General features: G+C 30.6%; 1 protein-coding gene across 3 annotated transcripts in view; it reads left to right on the forward strand.

Annotated features, from left to right (window-relative positions):
* Positions 1-469: 469 nt before the first annotated feature.
* Positions 470-16597, forward strand: part of LOC126737914 (polyamine-transporting ATPase 13A3-like) — a 139356-nt gene continuing 123228 nt past the window's right edge. For 2 of the 3 annotated variants that reach the window (XM_050443008.1, XM_050443007.1), the window contains exon 1: positions 470-737. In XM_050443008.1, coding sequence (XP_050298965.1) covers positions 713-737 — 25 coding nt within the window. In that variant the 5' untranslated portion in view covers positions 470-712. The remainder of the gene's footprint in view (positions 738-16597) is intronic. The other variant, XM_050443006.1, reaches the window with a different exon arrangement.

The following is a 16597-nucleotide window of genomic DNA, read 5'->3' on the forward strand; positions in this document are numbered from 1 at the left end:
TTTTGTATTTTTCGGGAGCAGTAAAATAACATAAAAACACAGAGATTTTTTAAGCAGAACATTACTCATACAAGTATATAGATCGTTAATAGAATCACTACTTAAGTATGGTCATAATATGGGGTAGAGCCGATAAATCTAATTTGAAATAATTAAACATTATAGTTTAAAAATAATCTTCAAAGAGAGCAGACTATATCTTATTCTTGAATTGTAGAATAAAGAAATTAACGATATATCATTACTATATATACAGATAATATGCTAATTTACGTATAAGAACAAAAATATTCACGTATACCTAGGTATATAAAACACAACCCCAAAGAATTTATCAATTTTCGCAATCCCTTTGAAATTTCAGGAGATACGGGCATTGATTAAATAACAGCAAGCGCGGACTATAAACAAGTTGCTAGCAACCGACATAGATGCGTTCTCGATTTTGGTCGCTAATATCGATCTGATGCTAGCTTTAGCTTCATACACACTTTGCCCATGTGTGGTAAAATTTATTGTATAGATAAAATAGTAAGCAAAACGGGACCTGCATTAGTGCATTCCATGGCACAAATTCATTTTTGTATAAAGTATTAAATACCATTTTTTATTCATTCAAACACACATTGTCATATCTAATATTTTTAGTTAGAATTTTTATAAGTAGTGTGTTCTTTGATATTGTTACTTATCTAAAGATAACACATTAATTATGACATCCTTGCAGTTCACCCAAGGTAAGTTTTTTATTCATTTAATAGTTTCATTTATTCACTTTTTATGTATTCACCTGTAATTTATTACAAAAAAACACAGATAACAATTAGTATTTATTAAAATATATTATTATTTAAAGATGACAAAAACAATTTGTTTTTAAATACCTTACAGAAAACTAGATATGCTTGGTAGTACTTTTAAAATTGAGGGCATTTGTTTTAGAAAAATTTTATGACAAAAAATTTGCATCAAACTTTTTTATTAGTCTAATCATATTGGTCTCCATTCATTAAATCATGGGGTAGTACTATAATCTAAGAATAGTGTAAATGTGTGTGTGCTTTCAGAATATATATGTATGTATCAAGAAGGGAAATGTGTTTTGTGGCCAGGAAGTTTTGACATTAAATTTGTAAAAATGTTTTTTTTCTATCACAAAGGCACTTACTCATTCAAATACAATTGGATTTTTGCATGGTGCATAGTATTAATCTATTAAATTTTAAGTATGAATTTAGAAATTAAGTTAGTTTTATGATATTGATTAATTTTAAAAATTAGGGAATTTAAAGGGCATATCTGATCTGGTTAAAATTTCAAATTTATTTAGGATGTAAATAATTAATTTTGATAAACATTAGACATATTGAATTTTCAGGTGAAGTTTGAAATCAAGTTTTGTGGTGCTGTTGGACATAATGAGTTTTCATGTCACATTACTATCTTAGTCTATCTCTGTTATTAGTTGAAATTTGTTATTTTGGTTTATTGATGATCTATTTACAATTTTTTTAGGTCACATCACATAACTTTTTTAATTTTAGTACAATTTGACAAATTCTATCAATTTGTGAGAATCTTTCTTTGTAATTTTTTACTGTAATTGGATGTTTTCATTATTGGTTTTTGTATGAAAGTGTATATTCATGTGACCTCTTCCCAGTGTACTAGTAGGATTTTGAGTTTTTCAAGCATTTTATTTAAATAGATTTTATTTATGTTATAATAAATTTTCAAAAACCAAACCTAAAATTCAAGTGTTTTTTAATACCACTAGGTTTCTATATATTAAAATTTTTTTTTAATTTTCTCGAAAGATTTTATGCAAACATTCTCCAGTATTATTTTGTCTTTTCCAAGTTGTGTGCTGCCCTATATATGCAAAGGCTAGTCTCCAAAAGCTAGTTGAGATCTATCAGTTAGTAAATTAATTTAGAGATAGGAGTCCAGGAAATCAAATGCAAAACTGTGTGTCTTACAAAACTGTTTCTCTAAATGCCTATAGCATTTAGAGTAATGATTGATGAAGTGAAACATGAAGTAAGAAATTTTAATGCTGGGCTTCTATCATTATTAGAAGACAATGAAGAAGAAAACAAGCCATTAAAACAAATCCATTCATACCCTTTGTCTTCTATGAAACTGGTCAATGATAATCTATTTCATGAAATGTCAGTGGCAGAAAAAGAATGTAATATTATGGTGCAATGTACCAGGTGCTGCCCATGTCCAAATCCGGGTCAATGGAATTACTAACTCCCCCCCAATCCATAGTATAATAATAATAGACAGGAAAAATAAAAATAGGTCTTGTTCGCACAAAGTTGCATTAGGCAGTAGTGAAGAAATGCTCAGAATCCTAAAAAGTAAAAGAAGAGTGCTTAAAAGGACTTTATTAAATATATTGGAGGAATTCCTAAAATAATATTTATGGAGTGTAAGGGATTTGTAAATGTTTCCTACATTTTAGACTAGGGGGTAGAGAAATCATACTGCAGTATTGAGGCTCTGTTCATTTATGTTGGATCAGGACATCACCATTGGGTCTTTGCTACCTCATATTTTTCACTACAAAGTACCTTTAATAAGTATTTGGATCTTAAGTTTTACATAAGACAAATCATGTAAAATATTACTAATAAAACCAATATTTATATTTAGCAGTTGGTAAAAATCTATAAAATTTTATCATCTTAATAAAAACTTAAATATAAAATGCATGAAAAAAAAGAACAGATCACTATTATAAACTGGCAGACTATAACAACAAGGAATTATCAAAATATTCCTCTTTATGAGAAATAGAGCATATTATGGGATTAATGTGCTCTCACCAAAACAAGTTCTTTGATTTTTATGTATTTTTATTAAATTCATTAGGGGTAATTTGTCAAAGAAATGTATAGTGATTATGAGTAATTATTATACATGATGAACCATTTCTGCTCCTCTCCAGTCTAAATAAATTTGGGGTTCTCTTTAAAGGGTGTGTTGATCTGAATATCTTCATGAGTTTCAAATTTGTGCATTAATATACAGGTACAATGTAATAATTTTATAAAAATAAGATTGGCATAAATATACTGACTCAGAAATGTGAATATTTTTAAATCTACAAAGACCTGTCGGCAAGATCAGTCCAAAGAACTGGACTGATATGTAATAAGGAAGCAAGGTTAAAAAATAATTATTTAATTCATCATGTAGGGAATAGTTACGGTTTTTGTGATGCTCCTGTACTCTTTAATAAGTGAAAAATTAGTTGGTCAATTGCTACCTTTTTTTGCAGTTTTTATTGCCATCTGATATTAATTTTTTATGTATTCTTGTAAGTAATGGGGTGCATCACACTGTTGAATATTATCCCGCATTGCTCTCAAGCTTTGATTAAACCAACTAACTCTCCTGACCTTAGAGTAGGTCTTTTTTGGAAAACAAATCTTAAATGCAGTAGAAGTTAGACAGTTTTCAAGTCTTGTGACTTCAAAGAAATATTGATGAAAACCAAAACTATGCATTAGGTTACATAATTGTGCATACCAAAGAGAATCTGGATTTTATTAGCAGGGTTAAGTGATTGAAGAGCACCAGTTCATCAACATTTCAGGCATCTTCTGGAGTTCCTCATTTCCTGCTTTTTGCTGACGACCTAAAAGTCTACAAGCAAATCTTCACTCCAAATTATATTATTACTTTGCAAAATGATATAAACACAATATATTCCTGGTGGCAACAAAATGACATGGTACTTAACGTAAATAAATGTTGTTTTATGAGATTAAGTAGACAAAAAATCGTCATGCTGTTGATTATTCCATTAACAATGTTGCATTAAAGAGTGTTGAATTAGTGAAGGATGGATGAAGGTGTTTATCTAGATCCAAAGCTTAGTTTTTCTTACCAGTTTGACATTATGATCTGTAAGGCAAATAAACTCTTAGGCTTTTTGAGGAGATCATGCAAGGATTTTACAAACGTTCCGGCACTGAAAACATTGTTTCTATCTATCTGGTCCCCTTGTTATTAAAACAACATTTGTCGAATTGAAAACATCCAATCCAGATTTATAAAGTTTGTAAGATACAGACTATTTAAATCTGGGGTAGTTCTTAGTATGGAGCAAACTATGTCTTATTTGTCTATTGCTGCATTGTCACAAGAAAATTTTATAAAGTCTATTTTCCTCACAAAGTGGCCTAACCAGATGTCCTGAGTGTTTGGCTCTTTTCTCAATTTATATCCCATTTTATGCAACTTAGAGGTCATGCATATTCCTTTTTGTCGAACATCATATCTGTTGAACAATCCAATAAATAAGATTTCTGCAAATGTTAACAGGTATGCAGAACAAGTATGCAGTCTTGATTTCTTTTGCAGTAATTTTAAAACATTTAAGAAATGTGCACATGATATTATCTTAGTTTAGTTTTCTATTTCTAGATTCTTAATAGGTAATATTATATATTGATAGTAATAAATAAATAAAACTAACTTTTGAATAAAATGTATTGTTATAATTTATGTCATTTTGTCTTGTGCAGAACTTATATTTTTCCAATTGTAAGTCTTCATAAACTCCATTCAAAGCTGCTCTGGTAAATTGGAACACTGCCAGTTTATTAAATGGTTAATTAGTGTACCATTTGGTCATCAGAAAAGTTCAGCATTCATGAAAGTAACTTTGTGATTATTATATTATTATTATAATTCATTATTATTTAAGATATTTTCTAACCATGGCATTTCGAAGTAATTTGTCATTTGTTTATACAGGTATGAGTAAAATCTTAGTTAATTTTGTTTTGCTATATTGCTATATTCCTTTATCATATAATAAAATTAGGTGATTAGTAGAATCTTCTCCAGCTCTAAAATGTTATCGTCTTTGTTTTCCATCCGCAGTTCAAAAAATCGGCAGGAAGACTCCATTGCCCTTTATAGTTTAACCGAGACTGCCCTACTGTAGTATAGGTTTATCTGCACCTCCTTCTCATAGGCTAAAATTTGTGCACCTCTCAATTTGTGCTGAACTAGTCTGTCATAGTCCTCACTTAGACGAATTAGTCCACAGTACAGGATACTTTTTAGTGAGTCTTATATATACTTAGCACTGCTGCTTTTCCGACTGTGAAATTTTGGTCGAATACATGAGTAGTTTGTCGTTGAATACAAACTTAATTTTAACATATTAAATAGCTAATGCCATAAGAAACTCTGATCCGATTTTGGCCAACAACAATTGAGCTGCGATCAGCTGGTCCGACGCCCCAAAGTTGCAGGTTATATGACTAATTCAAATCAGTAAATTTATAGTCCAAATTTACAGAATCATCTTCTATTTATTCTGTTTATAGTGCCCTACAAAATGTTTGCTGCATTTTAGCAGTCCGACAGCTACATCTTGTAGAATATGTAAGATTATGCAACTGTATAATAAATGTCCAAATTCCTATTTGTTACCTTTAAAAATGATTTAAAAAAGTGTTTGTACTTGTGTCCTAGTATTGTTTTGTACTATTATACTATTTATACTACTATTGTAATACTATTTGTTTTGCTGCAAAATATAAAAAAATTGAAAAAACATTAAATTACTGTATTTGAGATAGTAATGTTTTTGCCATTTTGGTTTTTAATTTTAATTCGAACTTCAAGCCCTTTTTGCATAAATACCCTACCAGAAAATGTATTTAAAATTAAATTTCCAATAGAACATGCCAAGTTCTCAGATCAAAAATTATATTTGTATTTGCAAAAATACATTAAAAAAGCGAACTCACGCGCAATTGTTGTACAAAAAAAAAGTAACGTATAATGTAATTAAGGTGAAACCAATACCGTGATTGTAGAAAGGCTTGGCGAGAAAAGGTTACCGCAGTATCTGTCCACATTTTGGATTTGGTTTTTCAACCAGTTTGTTGACAAGTTTCCCAATCATAAAAAAGGATCATTTTACACATTTCTTACATAAATAACTATTTTCTACTACCATGCCTAGTGTTCTTTTTATAGAGTTCCCAGGGTGTGTAAAGTTTCAGTTTTTATGCACTAGTGCCTAAAAAAGTCTTTTTACACACTAGTGCGTAAAAAATAATTTGACGTTTATTTGACATTTAATATATACTTTGCCAACAAATGTTTTGGCGTTTTTTTAACCGTAAAGTCGTTAAAGTGCGTAAAATATTTTGATATTTTTGGTTTTTTTTATGTTTTCTTCGACAGTAGAAATTCATTTATTTATATAATCGTGAGATAGATATATTATAGAGCACCATGTTATAACTAGATATAGACTTCTCTAGTTATGTTATCACGTGCATAATCTCTAAGGATTAGAGGTTATGCACGTACTTACAAAGTTCTTCGTTCATTGGCCAAAGCTTGAACTAATAAAAATAGGGGATATCATTTTATTATTTTCAAATTTTAGATTAATCTAGTTTTCTAAGTAAATGTAAACAAAACATTTAATTTGAATGATTCTAGTTCCAAAATTCGAAGTAACTCAAAAAACAATTTATTAAGGAGGTCACGCTATATGCTAAATCCGATCAGGAAATTTATCTTTCTATCAAAAAAATTACAATTGTGAAGACCATTGGCTAGAAGTAAAATTCTGTAATTAAACAAGACTATAAGAAGGAGATCTTAACTAGTAAAATGAAAAGTTGGGAACAATTTTTCATTGGGGATTAAGAAAAGAACATATCTATTCTGTTGTTTCCTTATGTTTTATCTGAATACTTCCGCTACTCAATTGAGACTTTAAAAACTTGTAGGCCTTAGGCTAAAGCCTAATTACAAAAACTCAGATTTGCCGCTCAGAATTATATATTGGAAGAAATAAATAAGGAAAATGGGACTAGATGGAATTGTGGACCAAGAAATGTTAGAAATTTTAAAGTATAAGAAGTATGATATTAGCTTAATTCATTTTAATATAAGAAGCTTAAATAGAAACATTGATAACCTAATTACTTGCATAGTAACATATAAATAACATTTTATTAGCACAATAATATCGTGTTCTGTGAAATCTTTCAAATTGATTCAATAAACAATTCTAATATACCAGACTACAGAATTTTATATAATAATGCTGTGTTGTTATACTAGTAAAAAATAAGTTGAGTGTTGATTTTTCTTTCACTCAGTTGACTAACTCAAAAGCAACCTTAATTAAAATAAATTTTGAAGTAAGTGGCACATTTTTTAAATTAACAGCAATATAATAACTTTTTCTAATATCGAAATTTTTGTTGGAGAAGTCAATCTACATATCTTAGAATGAAATCATAATCATGCTATCTTCTCTGATGAACTCATTATGATTCAAGTCATATAATAACTGAGTCACAAGATTTCTTTAAAAAACTTGCCTAGATCACTTGTTTATTAATTAAAAAATAAAATCTAATAATTTACAATTAAATTCATGTGTAATTGAAGCAGATATAATAGATCATAGCCCAATAATGTTGCTTGCTATAGTCAAATAGAAGAAAAGCAATATAATTTAATAAATTCTTACAATGACATTAAAACTAAATTGGATATTCCTAAGTTTAGACGAATACTATGAGATTTCGATTGGTCAGTTGTGATGAATAATCATGACTCAGGCAACAACAATTTTCTTAGAAACATACCTACAATTATTAATAAAAGCTTCACAAACCTACAATATAAAGAACAAAAAAACATACAAAAAATAAAAGACTGAATTAGTAACGGTATTATGACATGAAATAAAACTAGAGCCCAAGTGATGAAATTCTATACCCAATTAGATAAAGAATATAGAAATAAATTAAACCAACTCATACATAACCAGAAAAATTAATATTATAGGAACAAAATTAAAAAAACAAGGATAATATGAGAAAGATGTACCAAATAATCAAAGATGCCACATACGAAAACGTTAAAATAAAAACGAGGATTTTCCTAATTTAAAAAATTACTATGGAGAAAATTTTAATATTTATATTTATACATTAATTTTGGCATTTACTAATTTTTTTTTAAATAGCACATTATTGGGAACAACCATTTTTAAAATACGGTTTCTTTTTTCCAATAATTTGATATGATTATTTTTTAATCGGGTGATAACTAAGCCCATAAGAATAAAAAAACTAAGTCATATAAATAAATCCATTTTATCTATAAAAATAGCATAGAAGGCTTTGATTGCTTGAATAGGCTGCGTTTTGACGCGTTCTTCAATTATTTTTCAATTGACATAATACATGACATCTTGTCAAGCGCAATTATTATTTATTAAATAAATTTGCCAATATTTGAAATGTTTACCAATGAAGAAAAAGTTGATATGTCGCGCGCTATATTCCCACGCATGCGTAATTGCAAGAAGGAGGTCGTTTCGAACATGTTATGTTAAAATAATTTGTAAACCTCATATTTTTTGTTTGTTTACCGTTTGTGTGTACCTATGTTATGTTAGGTAAATGTTAAATAAAATATGTCGTACTAAGATACTGAAAAAAATATTGCATTGAAAAATGTGTTCTTTTATTCTCAAATAGTAATATGACGTATGGCAAAATATGATGTGTTATGTCAGTTGAAAAAAATAGGCAGGCGTGTCATTACAATGCTTCCTTTTCGTTAATTTTTGTAAATTAGTTTTTTTCTTCTTATGGGCTTATTTAAAACAACTTATTAAATCGGTTGATTTAAATCAACCGATTTAAAAAATAATCATATCAAATTTTTGGAAAAAAGAAACCACATTTGAAAATTGTTTGTTCCCTATAATGTGCTATTTAAAAAAAATAAGCAAATGCCAAATTTAATGATTTGGATATTTTAAATAGGCGTTTAAAAAATTTAAGTCATAAAATGCAAAGAAAACTATTTTTCCGTGATTACTTGATTAAAAATTAACTTTCAACGCATTCATGGCACCCTATTTAAAAAAATGTTTTTTTCTATGAGTATAAAACAAAAGGTAGCAAATATTAATATCATTGTTTTTAGAATATTATTTTCTATGGAAATACGTAATAATATACCAAGTGTCCCATATAAAATAAGAAAGTTAGGTTCACTTCCTGTTAAGCCGGAAGTGGTGGAAAATAATAGCATATGTCATAAGATACTCTCCTATTCTATCGATATACTAAATTTAATTTCTTTATCTTGAAAAGTAAAAAGTTATTAAGTGTTCCCTTTTTTCTGTGTCACCCGGTATACTAAACCTCATATTAGAATAACATTTGATATAGAGAATATTTCTTATACAAGGAGGAATTAAGGTGCTAAATCTATTGGAGCTGCCTGCTTGTGTGCGAAGCATTTACATAGACAAGATTCTAGCAAACAATTATAGGATATATGTAGAACCATATAATGTTAAAGCTGTATTGAAATACATTTATTGAAAAAACTCTTTTGTTTACCAAGTTTTTTTACTTAATTCACGACTTTGTAATTCTTTTATTCCTAAAACTTCATAATTTGTCGTGCAATTATGATTCGCCTGTGTAACATTTCTCTTTTTAAATATTTCAATTTCAAGGATTTATATTTTGACTTTAATTTGTAAACTATACCACAAAACATTAAATTTAATCGGGGAAAAAAACATAGACCATATATAACAAAGTTTTATTAATCTAATCCTATTTATTAACATTTTATTTATTTATTTAGAGGAATCAGTACACCCTGGCTCCCTACTACATTTATTAAAATTAAGATAAAAAATTAACAGAATGTGTTTTTAACAAGAAAAAAGAAAATCATTGGCTACATTTATATGTTTCAATGCCTAGGTATATACAAAAAGTGTGTGTGCGATATTTCAAACAAAAGTTGATTCCATTTCTTTCCCTGTTTTTAATAAACCTACTCAATTAACCTTAAACCATTATGATAAATCCTACCCTTGGTTCTACCTTGGTCCTTCACAAAAAACTGTGTTAAAGAGTATAACATATAAAGGCTATAAACTGCATAATAATAAAAAAAGAAATTTTTGTTTTCTAACAGTTGTGTACCATTTGGTTTACTTACAAGATACAAGTATATTATCAGAAAAATGTGGCAAAATTTTGGTGTGAATTTTTATTTATTTTTTATTTCCTTTCCTATAAAAGGTAGACAAATTGTATGTTTTTGGTGCTAAGTATATAAGAAATTTTAAATTTGTATGTTTTTAAACTACAAGGAGTAAACTACTAGAATTTATACTGATTTTTATATAAGGTTTGAAATGAATATATGAACAGATTGTAGTAATGTAGAGTGTCCTTATATTATATTATATTGCTCTTACAGTAGTAGATTAAAAAATATCCTAGTGGGACTTTCCAATGATCATCTAAACACACTGCTCAAAAAACCAATGCATATTTAGCTGGTATGCAGAGAGCATTGCGATACTCCCTGTTTAGATTGGTCACCAGATCCACTATGCCAGAAGATTGCCCACTGTGGTTATACCAACTTACTTGTTACTTTATTGATATCTCATCATAGTTATATTTACAATAACTAGTTTTTCTTTGAATTTTAGTGATATGGCTTGCTTAGAAAAATCTGGTTTTACATTAATTGTACTGTACCATTTTTGTAATGTGCTTGGATAAGGCAGCAATGAAGTTTTTCAGATAGTTGTACGCAGCTCTCGAATAAAATTCTAAGGTTATAGCAACTTCTTGCAGGTTGGCAGCATATATCCTTCCATTCTTTAACTTAAAAAAAAATTTAATTTAAAAAATAAAAATCGATAGGTAAAACTTTGTTTTGTTATTTTGGAATTTTTTCTAAAGTCAGTAAAATTTCGGTTAATTTATGCAAAATAATTAGTAAAAATGTCTTAGTATTACCAATTAAGGACAGTACTACACCTGAACATATAGGCAAGAGTTAAATTGATTGATGAGATATTTATGGTACTGTTTACCTACTATGAATTAACAAATTTTTGAAAATGGAGTGTTACATATGTAAATAGAAAGAAAGAATTTTTGCATGTGCCGGATGCTCATCAAAAATATACATAAAATGTGCAAAATTGACTTCATCATAAAAATCAATTTCAAATAAAATCGATTTTTATTTTTTTAATTTAACAGTCTATAACTAGGAAACGAAGTGACTTTGGACTAAGATAAGTTGCTTTAAATCGGCATATTTTGACCTCAGGAGTATGCCCTAGGATTTTGTACAGACCTTTTTAGAGACATTGTTATGGTATAAATAATATTCCGGCAAAACTAACCGGTTTACAGGGACTATTTCAGGGGAGTTGAGTTTGTTCGACAGTCTTGATTTAAAAGATTTAAACAACAAGAACAACTCCCTAGATCTGATAGGTTACAGAAACCCTGTTAAATTTAAATGATGAAACAAAAAGAACATATCAGGCCGGCTTCGTGATCACTGACGAATTCAATCAATTTCTTCTATATATATATATTGTATATATATATATATATATATATAACAATATATATATATATATGTGGGAATCTTTAATTTTGTACATATTTTTTTTTATCATACCTTATCTTCTTAATGCAATAAATATCTCTTATATTATTTACAAACGAGACCGCCCAAAGTAACAAATAAAAACAAACGGCAAAGCATTTCTAATAATAATCGTCGCGGCAAGCCGCCAAAGGCAATAACATGGAAATCGAAGCGTTTTTAAGAAACGGCTTTCTTTGCGGTAGTTCCAGGTATTCGAGTTCGAAGCCGAAATGTTGATGTAAGAACAAAATCGGGGGTTTTTAGTCTCTGTTTAGATTTGAGTAGCGAAAGTTGCGCGGCGGGACGTTAAAAAATATTACGACGATAACGACGAAACGACGTTTATATATTAAAAGTTTTTCCCGAAAAGACGGAAAATCAAGAGACGCTTGATTTATTATCGGGAGTGCTTTTATCTGTCTTGACATCATAATCTAGACGGGGTTTTGGTGTTATGATTTATTTAAGATATAAGACGAATAAATTTAAGAGGTTACTCAAGACGTGAGTACAGAAGTATTCTTTCTTAGATGTTTATTTCAAATAATCATCCGTTGTTCATGTTGGTTTGGCTGTGTTACCGCTGTGTCGAATCTTTGTTAGATTGTTTGTGCTGCTGTTTGTAAAATCCGTATAACTTTTGACTTTATTATTAAACCTTATTTAATTGATACCAGAAACTTTTATTATCATAACCCTAGACATTGATAAATTCCTACATTTTTGGGGGCTCGTCCGGGATAAGGTTAGATAAAGTTAATACGGATTTCGCAGGACTGACATGAACGAAATTTCTGTGCCGAAGAAATTAAAGACGGTATATCACGGTAGTGACTTTTCTGTGGACACTGCAATGCTGGAGCTTCGTTGCCTTTTTTTTATTATGAACTTGGACTGAGATAGGATCAGAGCGGTATAGCCAAAAGCTTTGTGACGTTGAAGCTTTATGTGTCATAGTAATTGGGTAATGAAGGTAAAGCTTAAGAAGATCCTTGACGTCGTAATAAGGTATGATGCATGCCCGTAGAATTTTGCTTGTAGCTGTTGTTTTTTGCTGGATTGTGCCAACAAAGAAAAATACCAAGGAAATAGGTATCGGAACTATATTTTCTTCTAAGGACAAATATTGTTTTAAAATATAGGTTAATCTTTAGGTTTTACCACTTTTACCTAAGATATTTTATGACTTGCAATTTTATATACATTGCAATAATTGCTGTTTTATTGAAAGTTTTGTAATGCATGAGATATTTTAATTATTTGTTTTTGTGTTTAAAAGACGTGTTTAATTTTAAGATTAAAGTAAGGCGCGAGGTTTTATTTTTGAGAATATTTTTAGCTTTTTTTTTAAGAAAAATACCTAACACAAAACCTCTTTTGGGTTGTTAGTCACAGACGGACGTTTTATTTTATTTTTTTTTACGAAAAGAAAGAAGTTATTTACTTTACATATTTTTCGTTTTTTGGTTTTGCGTTGTTTTCGGGTTTGTTTAATTTTTTTTTTGGGGTTGTGTTAAAATAAAGATGGCTACGCTTGATGAAATTAGTAAAGTTGCGCAAAATATTACGAATGCGAAATATAAGACGGTAAAATTGTTACATGTTATTGCCTATAGTAACGAAGGTGAACCGCGAAAAGTGAGGAAAAATTTGCGTAAATTTTCTGGTTTCGGGTTAGGCTCAGATTCTAGTGAGTTGCGGGAGAAAATAGAGGAAGTTACGAATAAGTTTCAGTTAGGTGATCTTGTAACTGTGTGTGGTGTGTTAGATCTAAAATACAGTGGTACCCATGGTGAAGTGGCAACTAGATTGTGTTCTTTTCTTAATGACTTAAAATTTGACGAGAATAATGACGACGGCGAAAATGAGGGCCAGGAAGAAGACGAAAGTTCTGACGATGAGAACGCGATAGAGTTAGAAGACGATGAATCGTTAGAGGAAGATTCTACAAATCATATTCCAAAAAGGACAAGTAAGAGTAAAAGCTCTTTTTCTCTGACATTTAGAGACATAGAGGACAGTATCCGCATTTTTGATGGCAAAGACGATTACCCCATCAATAAATGGATCACAGATTTTGAAGAAATAGCTCATATAACTGGGTGGAATGAACTTCAAAAGTTGATTTTTGCAAAAAAATCGTTATCAGGTCTGGCTAAGTTGTACATTCAGACTGAGAGTGGAATTAAGTCGTGGGATGCATTGAAAAAGAAACTCAGACAGGAATTTGAAGTTAAGGTCTCGAGTGCTCAAGTGCATAAAATGCTTACGGCAAGGAAGAAGAATAGCTCAGAGTCAGTACAAGAATATGTTCTTGTTATGCGCGAGATAGGCAGTAGAGCTAATATTGAACCTGAAGCTGTAATCCAATATATAAAAGATAGTATACAGGATGAGTCATCAAACAAGATAGTGCTTTATGGAGCACGAAACTTTATTGATTTTAAAGAGAAAATAAAGTTGTACGATCAGATTAAGCGAAAAAGCACACAAACTCATGGATCAAGTACACATATGAGTGCAAACTCAACTCAGAGGAAAGTAGGAAATAATTTTAATAAAGGATTTCAACGTGATGTAAAGAAAGAAATGAACTATGATGTAAAAAAGAAAGAGGTAAATTTTAGTTGTTTTAATTGTGGAGATAGAGGTCACAGATCTAAAGATTGCCCAAATAGGAGTAAAGGAGCGAAGTGTTTTAAGTGCAATGCTTTCGGGCATATAGCTTCTCAGTGTGCGAACAAGGATGTGAAATCTAAAAATAATGTTGCCATAATTAATATCAAGCCAAAAAGTGCCATTTGCGTAAATTTTGGTGATTTTAAAGTTGATGCTCTTTTTGATACCGGGAGTGACATCAATGCTGTACGTGAAGATGTGTTTAACAGTAACTTTGTAAGTGATGTGCTCTCAAAAGATGTGATTACGGTAAGTGGTTTAGGTGCAAAGAAAGTTTACACGTTAGGATCATTTTCAAGAACTGTAGACATTGGTGGAGAGGATTTTGACATTCTATTTCACGTTGTTCCAAAAGATATGCTTAATTTCCAGGTGATTCTAGGAAATGAATTGCTTGAACAAGCGCATGTACACATAGAGGAAGATGGAGTAGTGGTGTGTAAAAAGGAAAACCAGAATTTTCTAATGAAAATATCGATAGACAAAAACGACGTAATTGAGAATGCGCCTGACCTGACGCACCTCGAGTCGGTAGATCATAAGAAGATGATTAAACAAATGATTGAAGACTATCAGCCAAGAAAAACCAAGACGACAGATATCCAAATGAAGATTATATTGAAAAGTGAAGAGCCCATATATCAAAGACCTAGGAGACTATCTGTAACAGAGAAAATAGAAGTCGACAAACAAATTGCTGAATGGTTAGAGGATGGAATTATTAGAGAAAGTAGTTCTGATTTCGCAAGTCCGATCGTTTTAGTTCGGAAAAAGGATGGTTCTGTCAGAATTTGTTGCGATTACCGAAAAATAAACAAGACCATAATAAAGGATCGATTTCCTTTACCCCTTATGGAAGACGTCTTAGACCAACTAGGGAATGCAAAGATTTTTACCACAATTGATCTGAAAAATGGATTTTTTCACGTTGATGTGGCAGAAGATAGCATTAAATTTACATCTTTTATAACACCAAGCGGACAGTACGAGTTTCTCAAATGTCCATTTGGGTTGTGCAATAGCCCGGCCGTATTTCAGAGGTTTACCAGTTTTATTTTTCGACCTTTAACAGCAAGGAATATAGTGACATACTACATGGATGATCTGATAATACCAAGTACGACGTATGAAGAAGGGATTCAGCGGCTTAAGGAAGTTTTAGAAGTAGCTAAGGATTATGGTCTGGAAATAAAATGGAAAAAGTGTCAATTTCTAAAGAAGAGAGTGCAGTTCTTAGGGTTTATTATTGAAGACGGAAAAACTCAACCATCGGAGGAGAAAACCCTAGCAATTAAACATTTTAAAAAACCCTCAAATATTAAACAGCTGCAATCGTATTTAGGTCTTACAGGATACTTTAGAAAATTTATTCCATCGTATTCATTAGTGGCTAAACCATTAAGTGATATGTTAAGGAAAGACGTTGTTTTCGGATTTGGAAAGCAGCAGGAACAAGCGTTCGATACACTTAAAGATCTGCTAACAAGTTATCCTGTTCTACGTATTTTCCAGCGAGGACTTCCCACAGAGGTGCATACAGATGCTAGCATACATGGGTATGGTGCATGTCTGATGCAAAGATCTAGTGACGATAACCAACTGCATCCTGTTTACTTTTTAAGTAAAAAAACGACGCCTGCAGAGGAAAAATATACATCGTATGAGTTGGAAGTATTGGCGGTAATCACTGCTGTCAAGAAGTTTAGGATATACTTGCTTGGTTCAAAATTTAAGATCATAACAGATTGTGCTGCATTCCAGAAGACAATGGATAAGAAAGACTTGACCACAAGAGTAGCTAGATGGGCGCTCTTATTGGAGGAATACGACTATGAGATTGAACACCGAAAAGGAAAGCGTATGCCTCATGTGGATGCACTAAGTCGTTTTCCTCAAATCATGATGATAACAGATGACGAAAGCACAAGACATAGAGTCAAGAATGCACAAGATCTAGACGAGCATATAATTGCTATTAAGAAGATTTTAGAAAGTGAAGAATATGGTGACTATTTTGTAAGAAATGACCTGTTATATAAATTTCAAGACGGCCTTGAATTATTGGTAATACCGAAAAAAATGCAAACTGAGATAATCAAGACAGTGCATGACGAGGGACATTTTGCGGTAAAGAAGACTGAGGAAATATTAAAAGGCCAATTTTTTATTCCCAAGTTAAAAGATAAGATCCAGTCTGTAATTGCGAACTGCGTACCCTGCATTCTAGGAAATAGGAAAGAGGGTAAGCAAGAAGGACTGCTACATCCTATCCCAAAGCAAGAAGGTCCATTGCACACATATCATGCCGACCATTTAGGGCCCATACCATCAACGAATAAAAACTATCAGTATATTCTAGCGATCATTGATGAGTTTACAAAGTTTGTGTGGCTGTACCCTACAAAATCAACAT

This window comes from Anthonomus grandis, chromosome 6 (genome assembly GCF_022605725.1).
Source record: "Anthonomus grandis grandis chromosome 6, icAntGran1.3, whole genome shotgun sequence".
Lineage (NCBI taxonomy): Eukaryota > Metazoa > Arthropoda > Insecta > Coleoptera > Curculionidae > Anthonomus > Anthonomus grandis.